General features: G+C 52.0%; 1 protein-coding gene across 1 annotated transcript; it reads left to right on the top strand.

Annotated features, from left to right (window-relative positions):
- Nucleotides 1-28: 28 nt before the first annotated feature.
- On the top strand, nt 29-14,219 carry BRAP (BRCA1 associated protein). Its single transcript, XM_058037169.1, has 12 exons — nt 29-166; nt 302-448; nt 960-1,161; nt 1,867-2,056; nt 3,401-3,514; nt 3,934-4,082; nt 5,814-5,889; nt 6,381-6,519; nt 7,403-7,512; nt 9,068-9,157; nt 10,871-10,974; nt 11,982-14,219. The coding sequence occupies exons 1-12, from the start codon at nt 85-87 to the stop codon at nt 12,340-12,342; spliced, it is 1,764 nt and encodes a 587-aa protein (XP_057893152.1). The 5' UTR covers nt 29-84; the 3' UTR covers nt 12,343-14,219.
- Nucleotides 14,220-17,734: the final 3,515 nt, after the last annotated feature.

Genomic DNA, 17,734 nt, shown 5'->3' with positions numbered 1-17,734 from the left:
GCGCGCCGTGACGTCCCGGGGTCAGAGGGGAAAGGTGCGGGAGGCGGAAGCGGCGGCGCTCCCGGTCCCGGTCCCGCGGAGCCCATGAGCGTGTCCCTGGTCGTGATCCGGCTGGAGCTGGCCGGGACCTCCCCGCTGCCCGCGGGCTTCGCCTACAGCGCGGCCGGTGGGTTCCCCCCGCCGGGGGCGCGGGCGGGGCGGCGCGGGGCAGCGCGGCCGGGCCCGCTCCGCTCCGCACCGCGCAGCTGCCGCCGGGGCCGTCCCGGGGCCGCCGCTGCCAACGCCCGCTTTGTCCCCGCAGCTCCGGACATGGCAGCGGAGAGCAGCGGCGCCGTGCCCGCCTGCCTGGAGGGGAAGGGCCCCGGGGAGCGGGCGGCCATCCTGCACCAGCACCTGGGCCGCAGGGAGATGACCGACGTGATCATCGAGACCATCCAGCCGCGGGCAGGTACCGGCCGCGGGCACCGGCGGTTTGGGCTGCCCGTGCTGGGGGGAGCGTCCCGGAGCTGTCACTGGCCGGGCAGGGCGGGGGAGCCCCGGTGCGGCGGGGTTTGTGGGGCTGCGGTTTGGGGAACGAGCAGAGAATTCAGGAATGCGGGGCAGAGCCGGTGATTCCCTCCCACTGAGCTCATCCCCATCCTCACCTTCCTCCCCTGAGCTCATCCCGATCCTCACCTTCCTCCCCTGAGCTCATCCCGATCCTCACCTTCCTCCCCTGAGCTCACCCCCATCCTCACCTTCCTCTCCAGCTTCCTCCCCGAGCTCTGGGACAGGGACAGGCTCCTGGGGCTGTGCCGGGGGGTTTAGGGGGAGATCAAGGAAAGGTTCTTCCCCCCGAGGCTGCCAGAGCTCCAGGAGAGGTTGGACAAAGCTCCCAAGCTGGGATTTTTGGGGTGTCTGTGCTGTGATCCTGGTGCTGCCTTCCCCTCAGTAAAGGGGAAACTTTGCCTCTGTGGAAGGTGAAGCAGAAGCTGCCGTGGAGGGAAGGAAATCCTTGGAGGCTGCATCAGCTGAGGACAAATCCAAACAGGAGGATCAAAGCCAGGAGTGTGAGGCTGCTCCAGACTCTCCCTCCAAGCAGCTCCCAGACCAGATCTCCTTCTTCAGCGGGAACCCCTCGGTGGAAATTGTTCATGGAATTATGCACCTGTACAAAACAAAGTGAGAATTCCTCATTCGTGGCTGCTCAGGTGGGAGTGGGAGGGTGAGCTGGCCACCCTGGGGCTGTGGCTCCTTGTGGGGACAAACAGGAAGGGTGACTGGCTCCTGGGAATGCAGAGAGTGACTGGTGCTGATGGTGGAGCCCGGGGCTGTGGGTGGCACCTGTGACACTGTGTGTGACACTGGGGGTGTTGAGGGCTTGTGAGGGTGTAACACAAACACAGATTGACAAAAAAAGACATTTGAAAGCAGCTTTCCAAGGGATCCCACTATAAAATAGTGATCTCTGACAGCCTTGGGAGCTGTGTGAGGCAGGGGAAATGTTCATTTCTGGAGGTCTCATCCTGTGTTTCAGGGGTTCCGTTTCCACACCACTCCCCTGTAATTGTGTGAGAACTCCCATTTCAGGCCTTCCTGAGAGAAAGGAGAGCAGAAACCACCAAATGGGCACTGGCAGCAATAACAAACATTGCTCAGCTGTTCTAGGAATAGTGCTGATCATCTGGGGCTTGCCAAATTCAGCTGTTTTTATAGAAAATCAGGTGTCAAACAATCCCACTGTTCCTGGAGCTGCCAGGTTCATCCTTGGCTGAAGGATGCCTGTTTGTGGTGACTCCTGATGACAAAGGAGGGTTCAAGTCTGACAGCAGAGTTGCTGTGGCTGTGTGGCTGTGTGTCCCACGTGTGTCCCATGTGTGTCCCCAGCAAGATGACGTCCCTGAAGGAGGATGTGAGGCGCAGTGCCATGCTCTGCATCCTCACTGTCCCCGCCACCATGACCAGCCACGACCTCATGAAGTTTGTGGCCTCCTTCTACGAGGTGATTGAGCACATGAAGATCATCAGGGACTCCACCCCAAACCAGTACATGGTGCTCATCAAGTTCAGCTCCCAGGTAAGGCCCTGCCTGCAGGAATGTCACACCACGTCACTCATCTGGGGTTTGGGTGGCTTCATGGGCAGCCCTGAGCCAGGGTTGTATTTACCCATGGAGAAACAGCTCTGTCCTCCTTCCCAGAGAGTTCCTGGGGCTGCTGAGGTTATTCCCACACCTGGAAGCAGTGGATGCCATGTTCTGGCTGTCCTGTTCTTTTGGCAGGATGTTTTTCAAAAATTAATCCATTTACAGAGTTCTCTGCTTTCTCTCAGCTTGTTCAGAGTCTTGTGCTGTGCTGAACACAAAAGACCCACCCAAGGGAGCTCCCTTTGTTTTAAGACAGACTTTTCCTGCTTTTCTGAGGAGCTGGGTGATCTCCACTGCCAGTGTGGAAAGGACAGAGCCCCCCCAGTGTGAGAGCCTGGGGTGAATTGGTTATTGGTACCCAGATATCACAGTTTGTTCCTTCAGGCCCCTTGGACTGGGCACCTCTAAATTCCCCCCTAATTCTTGTGTGGACCCTTTCACTTGGACATTTTCTTCTCCCAGCTGCACATGATTTATTTTGGGGTTCAGGGTTTGTTTTGGGGTTCAGGGAGAGGTTTCCCCCAGCTGTGAATTCTGCCTGAGACGTTTCCCCAAGCCCTTAGAGCAGATGGAAGATTTGTGTGAGTCTTGTGCTAATTTCAGTATTACAAAGATGATTTTGTATCTCTTGTTGCATTAAATTACTCAGGCAGATATTTAGTGCTGAATCCCTGAACTTTTGCTCAGTTTGCTCTGAATTTCCTGCTTCTCAGGCAATTCCCTGAAGCTCTGTTGACCCCTAATGGCTGTGCCTGCAGGTAGCAAAACAAATCTCCAGGTTCTTTATGCTCCTGCCTGGCATCAGGAGAGTGAGAATTGGTGGTTGTGGAGAGAGGTTTTGGGGAGCTCCTGAGAGAAAAGGGGTGATGGATTTGGCAGGGTTTGGGTGGGTTCTGCTTCTTTTGCCCTTTTTGAGGCTGGGCTGTGAGTGGTGAATGGATTCTCCCCCACAGTTAATCTGTTGCTCCTGTCCCTCACAGCAGCCTCTTACACTTTTGCAGAGACCAAATTTGCTTTGCAAATGCACTGAAACTGCCAGCAAAGGGTGAAGCAGGTGCTGAGGGGGAATCCCCAATTCCTGCTGAATGTCACCATGGTGTCACTGCCCTGAGCTTCACTCGTGTCTTCCAGAGCTGACACCAAACCCAGCCCCAAACTGCAGTGCCTGGAGCTGGCTGAACCCCCTGTGGTGTTCCAGGGGATATGGGAGGCTTCTCCTGCTCTCCTTTGGGTGGGTTTTTCTGTGTGTAAGCAGTTTCCCTGCCCTGTGCCCAGGCTGATGCTGACAGTTTCTACATGGCCTGCAATGGCCGGCAGTTCAACTCCATCGAGGAGGACGTTTGCCAGCTCGTCTATGTGGAGAGGGCTGAAGTCTTCAAGTCAGAGGATGTAAGTTTGGTTTGGTTTGGTTTTTTCCTAGCATTTAAGAAGGTTTTAAAAGGATTCTTTTAAGAACAAGCAGCAAAAATGCCTTAATACATCATCCCCACCTCCATTTCCCATTCCAGTGGAATGGGAAGAGTTTGTGTGGTGACTCCGTGAACTTTGGGACCTAAACCTGCCTTGAGTTGTAATTTAGGGAATCCACAGAGCACAGTGGGGCTGGTTGCAGGTGCAGCCCCTTCACTGTGGCCCTTTGAATGTTGGGGATCACTTTCTTATCTTTGCAATACATTCCCAAGCACTGTGTGGCCTCACAGCGTTCCTGTGTCACATTTTGACCCTGGTGCCAGCAGTGATGGGAAGCTGGAGCTGATGGCTGCTGCTGGGAAGGTGCTGAGCAGTTTCTGTGTGCTTGGTGCTTGCAGGGGGCCAGCCTGCCCGTGATGGACCTGACAGAGCTGCCCAAGTGCACCGTGTGCCTGGAGAGGATGGATGAGTCTGTGAACGGGATCCTCACCACTCTGTGCAACCACAGCTTCCACAGCCAGTGCCTGCAGCGCTGGGAGGACACCACGTGAGAGCCTGGCCTTTATTGCCACCTCTGGGGCCCTGCTTGGAGTGCTGGGCTTGTGCTGACAAAGCTCTGCTGGGCACTGTGGGGGCAGCAATTACTGCAAGTCCTCATGCTCAGTTTTACCCATTAAGGAGCTCCCAGAGAAAAAAAATCTCCCTGCCAAAAGTAATTGAACAGTGATTCCCAGGGGGAATTGTAGAGGAATGCTGATTGTCTCAAAATACTCCAGGAGAAAAGAGCTGGGCTAAAGAGGCCTGGCTGCACACACAGCCCTGCTTCACTCAGCCTTGGCAGCTCAGCCAGGCCCTGCCTTGGCACTGCAGATCTGCTCTTGTGGGGAGCCCTGCAGCCTTCTCCTACCTGGATGTTAGGAGGGGAGGAAGAGGAGATGAGGGAGGCAGGGGAAGAAGAAGGGATGATGACAAAATGGCTCAGTAGATCAGGCAGGAGAGGCTCCTGTTGTTCCAGGTGAGTGAAGGGAAGTCGTGTCCCTGGCACAGGGCAGGCTGGGGGTTGGGTCTGTGTCTGTCCTTAAGGCAGCTGTCCTTGCTGCCACTGAGCCTCTCTTCTTGGTGCTCCCAGCTTCCCAAATCCCTGTGGAGTGGGATTCTGGTGTGCCTGGATCCCTAAGTGCTGCTTCAGATGGGTGTGTTTGCCATTCCTCTGGTTTGCTGCACCCCAGGCAGGCACAGGAGGCTGCAGATCCTCCCTGTGCCTGCTCTGTCCCTGCTGTCCCAATTCCTGGATTCTCTGATGGAATGTGAGGAGGATTGCAGCTCTCTGTGATCTGTCACTCCTAAGGCAGGGTAACAACTCAGGGAGATTGATCAGATTTGGAGCTGGGCAGGCTGAAGGGCTGCTTTGCTCCACAAATCCAGCCAGTGGAAATTTGGGGCAGTGGAGCATAGCCAGTGCAGGAGCAAGATCCCAAACAGCCCTTAAATATGGAATGTACAATTTAAGCAGAGCTTATGCTCCCAGTCTGAAGAAATGAGAAAGGAAAACCTCTGTTCTCCTTGCTCAGGCACCACAGAGGCTGCAGGTGCCTGAGTTTGAATAGGAACTGACTGCAGCCCAGTTGTCTGTTCCCTGCAAGATTTCTGGGGCTCACCCAGCAGCTGATGAAAAATACATAACCAGTCCTGGCAGCCTCAGTTATCCCATTCCTGAGCTGAGCTGTGCTGCTCCAGGGGCTGGACACAGCTTCCTTCTGCTCTGGGTTGTTCTGTCTTTGTGGCAGCACCGAGGGAGTTCCAAAAGAGTTGAAAGATCTGGATCTTCCTGCTGCTGATTCTTTTAGGGTACAGTTATGGGATGTTCTTCCTGGGAAAGCTGAGATTGAATCCTTGTTGTTGGGGTGGGATTGAAGCATCTCCTCAGGGATGTTTTAAGGACTGAGGGGTGTTTGCAGAGGGTCACTTGGCTGTCCCCAGCAGTGTGTAGCTCCAATGCCCTTCCTCAGTGTGTGGCTTCTGTGTAAACCCCTTGGACTTCACCAAAACCAGATCCAGCTGAAATGGCTTTGGGAGAACTGTTTTTTGTTCTGTCACAAACTTAAAACCAGTAACTTTGTGTGGAGTGAGTTCAGGTGGGGTGAATGTGAGCTCATGGGTGAAACAGGGAACCTCTGCTGCACAAGGCATTTCCCTGGAGCTCTCTGGCTCTCTTTTCCGTGACTGGAATGTGAAGATGTTGCTCCCAGTGTCTCATGATGTTCTTGTTGCCCTCCAGGTGCCCTGTGTGCAGGTACTGCCAGACTCCAGAGCCTGTGGAAGAGAACAAGTGTTTTGAGTGTGGAGTTCAAGAAGTAAGTAGGTGGGTGGAAGGTGAGATCTGGCCTAGATCTGACTGCACAGCTGCTTGGGTTGCTTTGGGGCTTATTCTCAGGCTGATTTTGGGCTGGTTTTACCAGCCAGTGGGGTGTCAGCTTTCCTTCTGAGTTGCACCAGTGCTGGGAAGGGAGGTCACCTCACAGGTTTCCTGTTCTGATGAATCTCTGTGGTTCTTAGTTCAGTGTGACAGCAGGGAGCTAAACCAGCCTGATGGTGGTGCCCCTTCCAGTGTGTGCCCTCCAGAGCTTGCTGAGAGCCCTCATTCCTTAGCCAAGGCCATCTCCCATCTGGGTGGGATTTATGCAGCCCCTGCAGGGGTTGAACTGCCTTTGATGGGCTGAGCTGCCTTCCAGCCGTGGGGTGAGTGGGAAAGCAACCACTGACAGAATGTGGGGTGGGTCAGGCTGTGTGTGGGGGTGCTGCTGCCCCCAGAGCTGCCCCCAGAGCTGCCCCCTGTGTGTTGCAGAACCTGTGGATCTGTCTGATCTGCGGGCACATCGGCTGCGGGCGCTACGTGAGCCGCCACGCCTACAAGCACTTTGAGGAGACGCAGCACACGTACGCCATGCAGCTCACCAACCACCGTGTCTGGGACTATGCTGGAGGTGAGCCCCCACCTGGGCACCCCCAGGGGCTGGGAATGGAGCAGGTTGTGTCTGGGTTAATCCCTGATTTTGGGGAGCAGCCATCTCTGCTCTAGCAGCGGCTTCTTGGGAAGGCGACTCTGTCACAAAGTCTCACATCTCTGGAATGTTTGTTACTCCTTTTCCATCATACCCCATTGAAGTCTTCCCTGCCCCAGAGCAGGCTTTGCCCCCAAGCAAGGCAGTCCTGTCCTGATAGCTCAGTCCCTCTTGGAGACAGAGTGCCCCAATACCCAGGCCGCTCGTAGCTGTGGCTGCCTTAAGCAAGCTCAGTGGATTTCAGCTCTTTAGTGATTATCAGCTCTCCTATGATTTCAGCTCTTGCTTGCTAAGGCACCTGTGAGCTAAGGGGAGAGGCAGATGAGAGAGAGAGGAGAAGGAGAGGTCCTGGTGGTTCCACAGTGATGGTTTATTGAGGGGTCTGTGAAGGGTTCCAGCAATGCCAAATGGGCTAAACCAGCCCATTTTTATAGGGTACAGAGGGATCCAAACTTGTCCAACAGTAGGGGTTAGGGGAAAGTGACCTATGGGGTTACAGAGGTAAGCTAGGGTCCAAGAGGTGGAAGACAAGAGCTTATTTTGCTGTCTCATCGTGACTCAGCAATTTCTACTGTTAAGTCTCAGCCCTCCAAGGGGTCTTAGACAATCTATGGGGTCTCCTACACCCCATAAGGTATTTTTTCCAAATAGCCCATGAGGTGGCTGGGAGGGATCTGCTAAAGAACAAATGCATGTGGTGTTGGCTTTGTGCCTGGCTGAGGGGCAGGGTCTGGGTGGTTTCACTGTGCCCCATGATTGGGGTTCCTCAGATCTGAGGGCCCATGCTTGGATTTTCTCTCCCCAGACAATTATGTCCATCGGCTGGTGGCAAGCAAAACTGATGGCAAGCTAGTTCAGTACGAGTGTGAGGGGGACATGTGCCAGGAGGAGAAAATTGATGCCTTACAATTAGAGGTAAATATTTTCACTTGTTGGACTCTGCGTTTTGGAAATGTTTCCAACCCCGCCACAAGCACGGTTCAATCCCATCAGCTGAGGCAGCAGATCTGCTCCCAGCCTGGAATTGTCTCCAGGCAGGAGCAGGATGGGTTTACTGCTTTTTTTTTTTTTTTTTTTTTTTTTTTTGTTAATTTTTTTTAAGCCTCTCCCTGGCTCTGCAGAGCCAATGCAGTGCAGAGCTGGCTGCAGTGTCGTCCTGTGGTCACTGGTGATTGAAGCAGAGCTGCCTGTGCTGCTGCACACAGGGAGCACTGGAGGGAGAAGTGGGTCTGAGTCACTCCCCAGACCCTTCCTAGTGGATGGTTCAGAGCCAGGATCTGTGTGGCACTGTCAGCTTGGGTGGTTTAGCTCCCAAACTGAAGGAGGATGCAGGAATCCACAGCTGTGCGCTCACCTTGGCGAGCACAGAGAGCTGAGATTCTGATGCCACCCTGTTCTGCTCCCTTCTCTTGAACAGATAATGATTTATTTATTTTTTGTACCTGTTGCCCAGCTTCTCCTAACTAAAGGAGAGGAGCTTGAAATGCCTGCCTCACTGAGCAGCCACTGCAGCACGATTTCAGCCGCATTAGACACGAGGGTTTGTGAGCAGGAACAGCCCACAGAGACCAGACTGGAGCAGCTCGTTGCTCACATAAATATTTGGTTGCTTTTCAGTGAATTTTCTGAATAACACTTAGATGCTAAATCAGCTAATTTTAACCCTTTTTTTTCCTGTGAGGTGGTTGCTTAAAGCATGTGAGATCTGTCTAATGAGATTGCCAAATTCATTCTCTCTTGAAGTATTTCAGTGTTTTGGCACTCGGAAATTACTGAGAGTGATCAAGGCTCTGTGCATGTTTAATTCTCTAGTGAATGCCTAATTTGATGCTTATTAGGCTGATGAAAAGGAGTAATCACCTTTTTCAACCTTCTCATGACTCATTTGCAGAACCAAAAGGGAAAAGATGGGATGTAGGGCATAGATCCTTGTTCAGATACCAAAATGACATTGGAATGGGCCATACATGTTGGAGAAGAGTAATTGGGAAGTAGTAATTGGGAGTAATTGGTTACAGAGAGCTGAGGGTGCTTTCCCAGAAATCTCCTTACAGGAAACTTGATATGTGCATTGATCCTACTGCACTGGAGTTTGGGTTGTGGATGGGAACTCTTCCCCTCAGCCTTTGCAGTCTCAGACTCTTAAGGACAGGGATGGGTGGTGCTTCATTTTCCTGTAGACATTTATTGCCATTCCCATGAAAAATCTGTCTCCTTAAACAATTCTTGGTTTGATATTTTCACTTGATCCTTGTTGTGCTGTAGAGGCTTTACTTAATTTCAAAAAAACCCAAAATTATTTGATTGGGAAACCAAACTGGTGAAAGCCATGGATCTGCAGCTGGGCTGTGTGTGTCCAGAACTTCCTGATTTCATCTGTTAAACTGATGAAATGGATTGTGGATTGGAACCCTCGGGGCTCCTGCAGCAGCAGGGCCACCCTGAGTGCTCTGTGTCTCTGTGTTTGTAGTATTCCTATTTGCTGACGAGCCAGCTGGAATCCCAGCGGATCTATTGGGAAAACAAGATTGTCCGGATTGAGAAGGACACAGCTGAAGAGGTGAGCTCTGCCCTGGGCTCTGGGAAGGGTCCTGGCCCTGCTCAGTGGGAGAAGAAGGAGCTGCTGGATCTCTGGCTGAGCCTCCGCTCCCAGCTGGGAAAATTGGCTCCAAGATGGATCTGTCCCTTATCTGGCTGCTCCCAGGGAGCAATTTGCTGCTCAGTGGTGCACAAGCAGGTAGATTGCCACAAAGATTGCAGCTTGATTTCAGTGTGCTGCTGGGGAAATGCAGCAGTGGTGAAGGAAGGCAGCGTGGTGCTGCAGGATCCCGGAGCCATCCGTCTCTCTGACACGGATCTCCAGGGAATGGTGGTGGAGCACAGACAATATGACTTTAATTTGCTGGGCTGCAGAAGGTGGAACTGTCTCTCTGCTCCAAATGCATATTGATTTGCCCTTTCTTTTTGATCCCTTCTCTCTCTTCATCACCCTTTGGGAAAAGTTCAGAGTCTCCTCCTATAAAGCATCCTGCAGGCAGGACTGCTTCAAAATGTCACCAGGAAGAATCCAGGGAGGATATTCTACTGCTTGTTCACTCTACATGCATCCTTTCAACCAGGTTTAAAGGGAGTCAGGATTTAGAATTAAGTCCTTAACTTTCTTCAGGACTTCTTATTAACCATTTAAGTGTCTGCAATTAAGTAGAAATAGAAATTGTGACTGTTAAAATGGTTGTCCTAAAAAACAGTCCCAGGAATCTTATGGAGAGCTTTATAAAAGGAAAATATGTATCAAAAATGATCTTGGAGGTGGCCAGGAGACACAATCCTCAAAGCACCTTCAGAATGAAACCACTCTCATCCCTGCTCCAAACGTGGTTTCACATTTAAAGATCCCAATAATTTTATCCATGGCACTTGCTCCATGTAATCTTGTCTGGATCGGTGCCACCATGCAGTGTATTCCATTATCAGTGCTCAGGCTCCTTCTCCAAATTAACCAGCAGCAGCACCAACATTCTCTGATTAGGACAGGAAGGCTCCAAACCTGCTCTGCACCCATGTGTGCTGACACTGACATCAGTGCAGGCTGCTCCTCCAGGAAAGCATTTCCCATTAAATTCCTGCCCCACTGCCTCTGAGCGTGCTGGAGGCACCAACAGAAGGCAAACAGGAATTCCTGACTCTAAATTTCTTCTAAGTCTCATGCTGGAGGTTTGGCACCTGGAGAAGGAGAGCTTGGCTTTCTCCAGGAGCAGCAGAGGGAGGAGGAAAGGCCATGGCCAGGGGATGTTTGTGTTTGTGTTTGTGTTTGGGAGATATTGGTGTCACTGGGTCAGTGCTGAGTCAGCCCCTGCTCATCTTCACACTCATCCTCTGAGGTTTAGTTCAAAATGAGCAAAAACCCGGCCTTGAGGTGGAAATTTGAGTTTGCTGATGGATCCAGAACCACCAGAGAATGGCTCAAGGAATGCTGGATGCAGGCAGGAAGAAGTTAAGGAGCTGCTGCAGCTTCTGGCAGTGCCTGGCACGGATCTGCAGCCGGAGTTGCTGTTCTGTGGGAGCAGCTCCCACGGCAACGTGGCTCCTTGGGAGTCTGGGATCCAGGGGTAACACGGGGGGTCCTCACCAGAACCAAACCTGGCTCCAGGCTTTCCTTACCTGGGGAGAGGAGGTGGTCAAAGTCTGGAATCAGCTCTGGAAAACCAAGTGCCCTGATGAAAGGGCAGCGGACTTTGAGCTGTTGGAAATGCCCCTGTGTTTGTTTTTACAGATTAACAACATGAAGACCAAATTTAAAGAGACCATTGAGAAGTGTGACAGTCTGGAACAGCGGCTCAATGACTTGCTCAAAGAAAAGCAGTCAGTGGAGAGGAAGTGGGTACCACTGCCAGGTTTAGTTCCATGCAGCCATTAAAACACCATGCACTGACATCCAAAAAGGAAAAAAAACCTCCTGCTATTCCTGGGGTTTGAGCTGTTTAAGCTGCAATACTGAGAACATGGCTTGCTTTATAAAAAGCTCTGATTTCTGTAGGTGTTCACAAATGGGAAGTGTCTGAGTGAGCCCAGCTCTGGGGCCATGAGCTCCCTTTCCACGCTCTGCAGGTTCAGCATTCAGGGATCCTTCCCCTACCTGCTCTGAGGGAGATGCCAGCCTGTTCTGCCCTTGGTGGGTGCATCCAAAGGGATGAAAGGCAGCTCAGCAGGGGCATCAAACAGCACAGAGGCAAACACAGGTCTTGGGAAGTGCCTGGAGGAAAGATGTCCAGCCTGGGAATTGTGGATCCATGCAGTCCTTGGGTGGGACTGTGTTCCTCTTCCTCCCAGCCCAGGGCCTGTCCAGCAGGAGCACAGACACTGAGCTCCATGCTGCTCACCTTCCTGAGTGGGAAATGGGCAGAGGAGGGTGCAGCAAACTGCAGGGCAAAAGCAGAGTTGTTGGGAGCAGGAAGCCCTGTCTGTGAATCCCAGGGCTGTAGCCCTTGTGGGAGCATCTTCCCTCCCAGTGAAGTGGTGTTTTGAGGGTCTTGGAGTGTGGCAGGAAGCCCCTGACTGCCCTCAGCTCTCTCAAGGGTCCCTCGTGATCCCTGTGCCCTTTTTGGCACCCATTCCAAAAGCTGCAGGTGTGTGTCCAAGGTCAGTTCCATCTCCCAGGCACATCCTGCCTGTTCCCTGTGCTGCTGGCTTTTGGCATGAGATGGAATTGCCTGACTTGGGGGAATTTCAGAATCTTGTATTCCTCCCCCCTTGTCCATCTTTGCTAGAAAACCAAATTCCAGGTGGAGTTGGTGGGCTGGGGGTCAGTTATCAGTGAAAAGGCTGAGCTGGTGTTTGGTCTGGGTGGGCAGGGCTCTCTCCTGACTCCTGCTTCTCTCTGCAAGGTGTTCCCAGCTGAACAACAAAGTGGCAAAGCTCTCCAACGAGCTGAAGGAGGAGCAGGAACTGAACAAGTGCTTGAGAGCAAACCAGGCCTTGCTGCAGAACAAACTGAAGGAGGAGGAGAGGGTGCTGAAGGAAACCTGTGAGCAGAAGGACCTGCAGATCTCAGAGATCCAGGAGCAGCTGAGGGATGTCATGTTCTACCTGGAGACACAACAGAAAATCAACCACCTCCCAGCTGAGACCCGCCAGGAGATCCAGGAAGGACAGATCAACATTGCAGTGGCATCTTCTGCCAGCTCCTCCACAGCAGGCACAGGCAAACCTTCCTCCAGGAGAGGCCGTGGCAAGAGAGGGAAATGAGCACAGGAATTCTCTGCTCCCACCTGGAACTGGCCGTGCCAGCAGCAGGCCAGGCTCACCTCGGGACTCGGGCTGGCAACACCCAGCTCACCAAAGCTCAGCTAGAAATTGTCTCCAGAGCTGCTCATAAAAACTGGCTGCAAGTCAGTGGAGGTGTCTGTGGTATTTAAAAGCATTTCACTGCACTATTTAGCTGTTTTTAGGCAGATCTTGGTGACTATTTTGCCTTCCCTCCTTTTCAGAGCCCCTCCTGTCATGCATTTGACTTTCTTGGAGAGTGTTTTGGGGTGGGGGGGTGTGGGGTGTGTCCATATCCAACATCCCATTCCCTGTGGGGATGCTGTAGAGTAGGCTCAGCCTGGTGTGTAAGGCTTCTCCAGTTCTTCTCCTGGATTAAAAGTATTCTCAATTAAGAAGTTATTTAATAAAACAGTGTCAATTAGGTTATATACATCTCCTTTTTGTATGTGCAGTCCTGACACTGCAGAACTGCCTGTGCAGGAGTAGAACTGTAGTTTGGAAAGAAAAAGGAGTGAGGTGTGGAAAATAAACCATGTTAGTGGTGTAAGAAACCAGGCAAGTCCTGAAGGCCAATGGTTGGGAATTTAAAGGCTTTAAGGGACTTTCCTCTGAACAATCTGAATTTTAAAGGTGGCCTTTGATAGGCCAGTGGTTGCTGTGCTGCCTGTGGGGCACAAAGGGTGGAAGGTTTGTGTTCTGGATGCTGTTTAATGTGGTTATTTTATAGTTATTTCTGCAAATTAAGTGGAGTCATCTGTGAGTTGGGGACACATTCCCAGTGCTCCTGGAGCAGGGTGTGTGTGTCCCTGTCTGAGCTGCTCTGGCAGTGTTGGTGGGAGCTCCAGAGTGTTCTCCTCAGAGCCAGGTGAGGAGAGGAACAGGCACAGCCTTTCTCAGGCTCTTCCCACATTCCTGGAGCTGCCCCTCCCCGGGTCCTCAGCAGGAGCTGCAGCTCTGGTTCAGTTCCTGTGCTCACCAAAACGTGGCACTATCCACAACCTCAGCTGGCAGAGCTGCTCTGTGACTTGCCCCTAAGGGACACAGGTCCTGGAAGGGAAATTTCTGCACAAATCTGCTTTGGTTTGGGTTTTTTGTTGGTTTTCACTTAGAATCTAAGACTCAGTGCTCTGGGGTGGGAGGTTTTTCCCTGGAGAAGCGACTGCCCTGGTTGCTGTTGTGCTCAGAATCAGAGCATTTAAAGGCTGATCTTTTGTTAAAATGGCAAGGGAGTCCCCAGTTGTCTTTCCAGGCCTCAGGATGATCCTGGTCCTTGTTGGAACAATCATGACCTTAGTTTGGAACACTGAAACAGCTCTGGCTGAGCAGGTCCAGCCTGGAACACAGGCATGAAACAGCCAGTCCTTTATTGCTAGAAGTTTCTTTTTTTGGCCCACTGAAAGGGACAAGCCCCAGTCCCTGGAGTGACCCTGGGAAGGTGGGTGGGTCTCATCCACTTCCTGCCTGCATGGACAGAGAGAGTTGAACTTCCTCACTGGAATTACAGGGCTGGTAGTGCACTCTGGGCATCCCCTGCTTGGGTTTGGAGATCTGCCCCCACCACCTGGGACTTGGACCTTTTTTTCTGACCTTGGAGCAGGAATGTACACTCACTTTTCCAGGGTGTGGATTGTCCTACCAGGCCTCTGCCTTCTGTAAATGACTCTAAGGACCTCGAGATGTACAGCACGGCTTGCTCTGCTAGAGAAACTATTTTATTTAAGATATATTTTTACACCATTAAGATCCTCTGACCTTTTGCTGAAGGCTTGCTTTGTGTAGAACACTAAAGATGCTGTACTGTATCTTGGAATTCATTTTCAAAAAATGTGATGGAAAATTAAACCAGCGTGCAGTTCTTTCTGTGTGTTTGTTCCACTGGAGGGGAGGGAGGAGGTTATTTTGGGAGTCTGATAGTTTTTAACTCAAAGGCAAAGCTGTCCAAATGAGCTCTTGGCCTTCTTTGGGCTGGGCAAGTTGGGCCCAGCTGAGCTGATAGGAGCAGATAAGGCTGGGCAGTTATCTCTGGGCAGCTCGTGCAGAAAAAGCAAGAATTGTAGAAGGTTTTGTGTTAAACCAAACAACTCTCAGTCCTTGAGTCCCCTTCAGCTTCTCCTTAAACCATCCCAGGTGAGCAGAGACCCTGCAGTGTCTGTCTGGGTGTTTATTTACTGCTGCAGATCATTGGGAATCTCATTCCCTTGGGAGATTTCCCACAAGGAACTGGAGCTTGTGTTGAAGGGAAAGGTCCCAGCTCAGGCTGCTCTGTGACTTTTCCTTACCCCTCATCCAGACCCACAAGTGCCTGGGAAGAGCTTTGGCCCTGGGACCTCAGCCTGTGGTCAGGTTTTGCCCTCAGCAAGAGGAGCAGCAGGTGAGCCCTGGCTGTGACTCACTGTCCCCACAGCAGGAGGCTGCACAGCCTGAAACTCACAGCCCTGCACAGCTGAGATTGGCCCAGCTCCTGCTGAGGTTACAAGCCTTGAAACAGACATTTTAATTTGGAAATGCTGGAAGGAACACACCTTGCCCCAGCTGAGCACAGGGGTTTGCTGGGTGGACTCCCAGGTAGCTGTAGGACATGGGCTCCATGGAATAACAGAGATGTTCCTGCAGGAGCAAGAGATGAGGGACCTGCTCTCCCCAGAGCACTGCTGGTGGCCAGCACGTGCTGGAACTTCCCTGCATGCTGCTGGTCCCTCTGGAAAAGGTCCCTGCTTCACCTCCTGGCAGGGATGGAGAGGGACACCAAAGTGATTCTGTGAGCAGGGGCAGGATGGTGACCTGGAGCCTCTGCTGTCACCACTGTGGGGACAGCAGCCAGCTGCCAGCAGAGGAGGTGGCAGGGCTGCAGCAGAGGCTGTGCCACTGCAGGGGCAGGGAGGAGCCCAGCTGGAGCAGGGTCCCAGCCAGCAGAGCTTGGCAGAGGCTGAGGATGCTGAGATGATTCACTGCAGCAGCTGCTCCCAGTGAGCGCAGGGAGAGGCGGCTCCAGGGGCAGAGGGGGACAGAGGGGGACAGAGAGCTCTGCTCCCTGCTTGGGGGAAGTTTTGGGCACCTGGGGGTGAGCTGGGGCCCAGGGCTGGACTGTCACTGCTCCATGACAGGAATGTTCCACCTGAGCCATGGCAAAGCTGGGTTGGCAGTTTGGGGTGACACACCTGACACTGCTGTTTCTGGTTCTGGGGTCTCATTCCTATTTTGTCCCTTGGGAAGAACCTGTCCCTTAATACCAATTAATCCCCTCCATGTCACCATTCTGCAGAGGAGCCAAAGTCCTGGGTGAGGTGACATCTCTGGCTTGTGCCCAAGGAAAACCTTGCATGGTGCTGTGAGCAGAGTGGACACAAAGATCCAGAGGTGTCCATCTGTCCCCCATGGCCATGCCCTCCATGGGGCTCCTCTGCTCTCCCACACCCTTTACCTTTCCCCAGTTCCCTAAGGCCCACTGGAAAATTCCTGCCTTGATCTGCACCAACTAACTTGTCTGTTTTTCTTGAGCTCTGAGAAATTCACATCCATTTCCCCAAAAACCTCCTCCTCACTGTTTGTTTTTTGTTTTGTTTTGGTTTTTTTTTTTGGGTTTTTTTTTTTTTTTTTACATAAATGGGCATTTTGGTCTAATAACTGTGTTTGAAAGGTAAACTCATCCAGCTGCTCCAAAGGACAACCAGTGGTGTTTGGGGTGTGTTTTGCAGCACAGGGGGGATATTTGTGTATTCCTCCCCCAATCTGAATTCTTGCACACATTTCCCAAGGCAAGAATTGTGCTTGGGTTCACCCCAGAATCCAAGCAGCAACAGTAGAACAGGGACAGGTTTGCTGGGAGCAGGAAGCAATCAGAGATATTTGCTTTCATTCCAGCAAAAACCCCACACCTACAGCTTCCTGCCCCTGCACCACCCCTGAGCAAACATTATTTATAGCAGCAAGAGCAGTTATAGCTTTGCCCCTTCTTGACCTGGAAGTAATTGGTTAATTGAGTTAGACAACAAACCTCAACACACTCGCTTGGTTTCCTTCCACCTTCTCCCAGGGAGCTGGAGAGTCAAACTCCTTCCATCCCAAGCTGGTTAAAAACATCAAACACCTCCGGGAGAACAATGTTTACTTCCCCAGCAGGAAATTGGGCCCTGTTGAAACTTCTTCAGGGCCAACAGCTCCTCCAAAGCTGCTGCACCTGGGGGGTTTTGCTGCTGAGCTGGAGCTGGAGCTGGGGTAGGTGGGGGCTCTTTGGGGAGGGTTTCCTGAGCTGTGCTGAGGCTGGGGAGATGTGCAAAGCTTTGCTGCTGCTGCTGCTGGGAGCTGAGCTCTGAGCTCACCAGGAAACTGAGATTTGGGTCTTTGCAGGTTCAGTAATTTGCTGGTTTGGTGGTTGGAGAGGTTCTCTGGGTTTGTGGGCCTGAGGGCAGTGGGTGAGGATGAGCTGTGTGAAGCACATGCTTTATTCCCAGCCTGAGATCCTGATTTTTTCCTGGAGACAGACTGTAATGAACTGGTTTCTTTGCTTGTTTGCTGTGTTTTAATGTGTCCCTATGTGGTGGCAATGGCCTTGGAGGACAATGTCAGTGTGGGACATACCTTGGTCTCCTGGATGCAAAGATGATGTTTTTGGCAATAATTCACAGGCCAGGCCTCTGCCTCTCAGTCTCCTCTTCCCTCTTTTATGTGTTATTTGTGATATTTATCACAATGCTCACCATCTTTGGGGAAGAAAAGCCTCTTGCCATATACAGCAGAGGGGTTTAAGCAGGTGAAGGAAATCCTCTGGGTTTCCTTTTGGGAAAAAGGCTCCTCTTTGGGGTGCTGGGAGACCCCCCACTTACAGGTTCCAAAGCATCTTCATGATCTGTGTGCCAGAGCTCTGTAAAACAAAACCAAACCCACAATAAATCCTTCCAGCATCTACACCAGGATTAGATCTCCCAGAATGATTCCTCTGCACTACTGGGAATCTCAGCCCAACAGAATTAACTTAGGCTGTTGAAATTCCTGGAGCTGTTGGCTGGAATCCCTGGTCTGCGTGGAGTTCAGTTGTGAGAGCTGGAGGAGCTGAGTGGGAGATGTGGCCAAGCAAGATGGGTGAGCTGGAGATATCCACAGATATCCACAGGAGACAGGGATGCTGCTGCAGCTGGAGGGGAAGCTGGATGGTCTTGTCCAAGCACAGCTGTGCTAAAAGTTTCCCTCTGCAAGAGCAGGGCTTGCACAAGGAGCAAAGAGGACTTTTCCCAAGCAATTCTCCTTGGCAGCTTTCAAACGTGCTCTGGTTTCTGGTGAGGAACAAATCCCAGCTGGATTCAGTGAAGGAGCACCAAGAGCCAGGTGCTGCCCTGGGATCTGGGAGCTCCTGGCCTCCAACCCTTCCTGAAAA

This window comes from Melospiza georgiana, chromosome 18 (assembly GCF_028018845.1).
Source record: "Melospiza georgiana isolate bMelGeo1 chromosome 18, bMelGeo1.pri, whole genome shotgun sequence".
NCBI classification, from domain to species: Eukaryota; Metazoa; Chordata; class Aves; order Passeriformes; family Passerellidae; genus Melospiza; species Melospiza georgiana.
Note: the sequence above shows the minus strand (reverse complement) of the source record. Positions and strands in the feature narration are given on the sequence as shown.